This window comes from Schistosoma mansoni (genome assembly GCF_000237925.1).
Source record: "Schistosoma mansoni, WGS project CABG00000000 data, supercontig 0240, strain Puerto Rico, whole genome shotgun sequence".
NCBI lineage: Eukaryota > Metazoa > Platyhelminthes > Trematoda > Strigeidida > Schistosomatidae > Schistosoma > Schistosoma mansoni.
In genome coordinates, this window is record NW_017386104.1 from 4244 (window position 1) to 10276 (window position 6033).

Below are 6033 nucleotides of genomic sequence, written 5' to 3' on the forward strand. Positions count from 1 at the left end.
TTTGTAACAGATCGGTGGATCATAAATGAAATAACTCAATGATAACGTTTGTAATATTTGTCGTCTCGAAAATAATATAAATGCTATCTGAAGGCATTTCAGTGACTGTCAGTTTGTGTGATGTTATACATCGTTTCATAAAACGATCGTTAAAAAATACCCTTATCAAACTATGTTGAGATAGTAGCATCCTATGATCGTTTATGTTACAGAATTTTCCTTATTTCATTTGTGAGTTTCTAGTACAGGAGTCCTAGATTATGACAAAATGATTCATAATTTTCATTTTTACTTCAGATGACATTTTCAAAACAGAATAAATACATCAAAATGTCTCTGAACTAAAGGACATTGTTTTAATTGAATAACTGTTACAATTGTAGTCGATTTCGATTTAAAATTCTGGTATTTTTTACTATAGTGAAAATTCTTGGTTTCTGGTGAAATAATACATTTATAAATATAAGCCAGCTTAGTGGTCTAAAGTTTGTGTGTTCACTGCAGTATATATGAAAATCTTGGGCTCTATTCTCGGTGGAGTCGTTAATTTGCACTCCTGAGGAGTTCTATACTAAAAAGAAGCGTATATACAGTGCTTCTTCGTTCAGATGGTTGTCTAATTATTGTTGATTCGTTATGCGAGGTACAAATTTCATCACTCTCTACAAACCCTCTGTGCTAACCATCAAAGTACCAAGTATTTTATTATCTTTTCCGTTATACTTTCAATAAAAAAGTCTCTCCTATTGTATCACTTGAAAGTAAATCAATATCATACTATAAATTTATCATGGTTTAATTAATACAACTTCCTTATCAATTACGAAAACATATGGTTTGAAATTATTTTTGAAATTAATGTATTTATTTATTAAATTTACTGTCTCGACAGTCTTCAAGCTTGTGTTAATGTACAAATTCCCAAATGGTTCAGTGGTCTCAATGGACAAGCTTTGTTTCTAGATACTGAAGGAAACTTTATACCTGAACGTGTTCGACAAATGGCTTCAGCATTAGCAGATCATTGTAAACGTCATTATATTGAATCAAGTGAGATGACACTTTATAACTCCTTTCATTTGTAGTTATTATTCATCATATATCGATGTCATCTGAGGTACCATTGGAAACTGAAGAGCCCTCGATAGTTGTTTTGTTCTATTATCGGGCTCCTCAGTTGTGTCTGTAGGGGATCGAACCCCTGTCGGCTTCACGGTCAACCCTCAACTACTATGTTGGCGTCTAGTGGTACAATTTCATCATGGAGACCCATACTTGATTAAGGCAGCAGTGCGTGCTCCTTGGTTTTCAACAGTATCCTGAATGGGATCAGTTTGTGACAAAAATTGACCGCATAGTGAACCGATTTACACGAAACCTTTTTATATCCATCTTTGCATTTTTCGTGGTCGGTTAAGCTTTTCGACAGTTTGTTTTACTGGAAACTTCTCAGCATGTGTAGTTCACAGTTAGGTTGTATTTCGAAAGAGATGGTTGTAGTATTTAGCCGGATATTATTCAGAAACTAATCTGTCGGAATTACAAAATCAATAAAATTGACGATTATAACTAATAGCAAACAGTCGGTAATGTTTTTTGTTATTTTACACAACTTGCGCTAAGCTATTTGTTATTTTGTGTATGTTAAAATTATCTTTTCATTCATCTGTTTTTCAATGACTTAATTCTCTTAACTTATGTAAACTTCTCAAATATTTGATAACTATTATTATTATTATGTTTATTTGTGAACAGATCCCGAAAGAACAGATGAATCTTTCATTAAACAATATTGTCCAACTGTTGAGAGTCTAATGTCCGGAATTCACTACATACGAATAACTGATCATTTGAAGTTATTAGCTGTTTGTCGACATTTAGAACAATTTTGTGACCAACATCCTCTGGTAAATTATTATTATCCTGTATATGACCTAAAATTTTTTGAATTTATTCTATTATCTATGGATGAAAGTGATTTATCTTAGAAGTTAGGGTATTCTACTCTGCTTTTGGATTGGAATATACCAATCCATTCTCAAATGTCAGTGCTAAGTTCAGTACGAAATAAAAACCGATAGTATATGTAGCAAACCGTGCTTAAATAAAAAATAACTTAAAGTATCAAATGATTTGTTTAAAGTATGTCTATTTGAAATTTTGATTCATACTACTATTACTACTACTTCTACGTGAAGTGAATAATTCTTTCTAGTTACATACCAAGTATTATTCTAATATTTTTTTAGTTCAGTGAGATTTAAGATATTGAGGTTATTCGTCCCGACCGTTGTTGCTACCTTGAAGTTATTCGTATGTAAATTAGGGGGAAACATCAGTTGAAATTTCAAGCGAGGGAAATTAACTCAGTAAGGAGGTCCTTTACTTTTTAAGGAAATTCATAAACTCTGATATAACTGATTTCAGACGCAAATTTTTATTGATCTTAATTCAGATTCGACTGATTGTGGTCGACAGTATCGCTCTCCCATTTCGTTACGATTTTGACGATATTCCTCAACGTAATAGATTATTGGCAAGTGTAACACAAATGTTACTCTGTGTTGCTGGACGTCAGAAGGCTGCGGTAAGTCATCTCAGTGATTATGGTATATCCTTGACGAATTTGTTATTCTAGTGTCATCCTATTAAATAAATATGCACCAAGGTATATTGCATTGGACTTAATGAAAATTATTCTATTTAGTTTTTTGATCTTGAATATTTGATTATCGTTTCAATCATCAATCTAGTTAGAAGGAGTGGAATACTCAACTTTCAGTCAGTGAGTTACACATATTCAGATACTGCTTCAATTACTACTACCAATCATTCTCACAATAATATGTTATTCATGCCATAATCCATTGTTCATAACCTTGTTTTGTTAAAGTGAGGTTTGATTGAAATATAATAAGTTCATGATTATCATTCGCTAAAATGTTTCTTCACTGTTATACATTTATTTGTTCGAATTACGCAAGGGTATTTCTCTTTATTACTGGCTATGCTAAAGAGGACGGAAACTACGTAAATTACTGATATGCGTGATTTGTGTCATAATTGTACTACTCATAAGTAACTACGTTTTTATCGAACAATTTCCATCTTTGCATTTCTTTGTTTAGTCGTAAAGCAACTTCCCTTATTGACTGATACCTTTTTTTCTGTCCGGTTATATTGAACTAGCCAGTTTTGTGCCGATCTATACCGAGAGTGGGATGTTGTTGCTGAGTTAGTCACCTTCAGTGTACGTTTTAATGTAATCTAATTACTGTAGAATCACTTATTGTTTATGTGTATTCATACACAAATATATGGAGAAATCAAGACAGTTTTCTGACTGTAATCGACCTCAAGTAGAACTGATCGTCTGAAATAATGTGCATAGTTTAGCCTGGTAAGGGTTACTTACAAAATATCACTACCGATCCATAGCATTCCCCCCCCCAAAGAACGGATTTGAGAACAAAAAAAGAGCTGACTAGGGAAGGAAGTAGTTTCCCACTGAAATGGAAAAATGACATATACAAAATATTGAATATGAACAGCATTTATACGTAATTATCACTTCAAACTTAAAAAATTTTAATGTATGTATTATATCTTATGGGTTTGTGCCCCAATCAATGCATGGCGTGACGATCACGCCAATTAAAATACAGTGAACTATTGTTTGGACTAATGACGCGTAAAACCCGTACGAGCAGTCTAAAGTCTCTATCAGCCCTGCTTCCCGCCTAGCCCTACCTGTTAAGCCCAGAATACCAATAACAGCCTCTGCAATATGAATTATTTACTGGATTTATATACCAACCAAACAGATCACATCGAACCATAAAATAGAAAAATAACATTTGTACAAGATTCATCCAAATGTGGTTGTGAATGTGGGGGACAGTAACTGATAGACTGGACATAACTCAAGAATGGTAAATCATATAGTAATAGTCTATGAATCAAAATGAAGCTTAAAATAAGAGAAATATGAATATGCATAGTTTAGCTACCTAACTATTATACAGTAAAAATATATGTATAGTATTAGTCCAGAAATAGATTCCAACAGTTTACGATCCATTATTCTCATCGCGATATAACAGTATGCGTTTATTTTATGTCGTTTAGCAACGAATAGAATTAAAATATCCGATTACCAGACTAAAGTCTTACTCGCCATATCGAGTCGATATTTAGTTGGCTTGTCCAGTTTCGTAACTAAAACGAACTGTCGATCTTTTTGCTTTTAAATTCCTCCCAATATGCTAGACATCTTTTATTTTACATACAGAAGATAACTATTTGACAATTAATCTCTGGACTATAGAGCTGTTTAACTCACTACTCACTTGATTTATCATGTATTAAAGTAAGTTTCATCCATGTTGATGTGGATGGATTCATATGCAACAATCACGTTTGACTGTTGGGTTTAGGTGAACATCCATATCAAATGTTTGGTGATACAATGGTTTACTGGTGTATTTTTGTTTCTCAAATAAAAATGACTTACAAAAATAGTAAGATTTCTACTTAGTTTATTTAATTGACTCTGATTACATTCAGTTTATGATTTTCAGGTTATTCTTACAAATCAAATTACAACTAAATTCGATGCCAAAAATTTGAATTCAGAACAAGTTGATTGTGTTATAGAAGGAGATAAAGTTGGAAAAGAACAATGCAGAAATGATCAAAATTCATGTCTAGTACCTGCGCTTGGAGATAGTTGGGGGCATATTTGTTCTCTCCGAGTTTTCCTTGCACGTTTAACAACAGGTATTCGTCAAGTACGACTGCTTAAACATCCTGGAAAACCATATGGTGTTGGATATTATCAAATTACAGTAGGTTGACACAATATTTTCTTGGATTAATAATGCTTGTAGTATTGTTGACATGATTTTGTACATGTAGCGGAACTTTCTATTTAATAACAAACAAACACCTGTATAAAAATATGCTACACTTATCCTCTTAACTTTTAAATACTTAGAATCAAAGTAAATTCCTTTATTTCGGCACCATTTCCTGTTCCATGTATTAAGAAAAAAATAGATTACTCGCTTATATGTATATAAGCAGCGAACAGAAGTATTAACCTTGAACTTTGCGTTTGTTAATATTCAATGGAAAATATCTCATCTGATGGCCTCGAAAACCAGTATTTTTGCGAACAGGCTTCTTTATAACGAACACTTTGGTGATGGCTTTCTCAGTGGTAATTGGTATTTATTGATCAAGGAAGAAATTTGATTAAGTAACCGAATAAAAACTTTATTCACTATCATCAAATATGTATGGTATTACTGTTTCTTGCTATTATCGAATCTCACTTCGTCTTGTTGTTCACATTAAGAATTATTATTCCTCTTTTTGATGTAACTCATTTATGAATTATGAGTATGAGTATTTCGCTTTGAGTTACACTTTTTGTGAGAGCTAATAATAGCGCGTGTTGTGGGATTCAAATCTAAAAAGCAGTTAGAAGATGAATGCTATGATCGGACTAAAGCTACTGTTTCACTACTATTTTAAGAAGTGTAATAAATTAAAACTACATCGCGTACTATACATGAGAAAACCACATTATGCGAATATCAAGAGACTAAACTAAAAATTGAAGTGTGAAAAACTCAATTTATTCTATGTATCTGTCCTTAGTATAGAAAAAATTATATTCACAGGATAATTTACAGAGTAAGTTCTGCATAAAGGACAACGTGATGTAACGACATGAGCATACATATCCCTACGAATTGAATTTTACATCGATACTTTGATATCAAACAACGATTACATAATATTTAGAAATGTTCTTTACCTCTTGTTATTAATTAGAATGTCAAGTAGTTATTATTCAACAATAAATAAAAATATGGCATTTCTGAATAATTTACATACTGTGATTATTTTCCAATGAATACACTTGAATACAAAATCCTCATTGTATTTTTTTCCTCATGTTTTTAGACTGGTGGTATTCGTGATCTTATTCAAAACAATAAATGTAACAAACACTTGCCAGAGTAA

The 6033-nt window shown here is 32.2% G+C and overlaps 1 protein-coding gene across 1 annotated transcript; it reads left to right on the top strand.

The window, feature by feature from the left end:
* Positions 1-893: 893 nt before the first annotated feature.
* Smp_160630 (DNA repair protein rad51 homolog 3, r51h3,putative) lies at positions 894-6033 on the top strand (the record flags this gene model as incomplete). The annotated part of the gene is made up of 5 exons (XM_018792607.1): positions 894-1050; positions 1756-1907; positions 2456-2587; positions 4581-4847; positions 5974-6033. Coding segments are annotated over 5 exons (768 nt in total), but the record flags the coding sequence as incomplete, so codon positions are not given.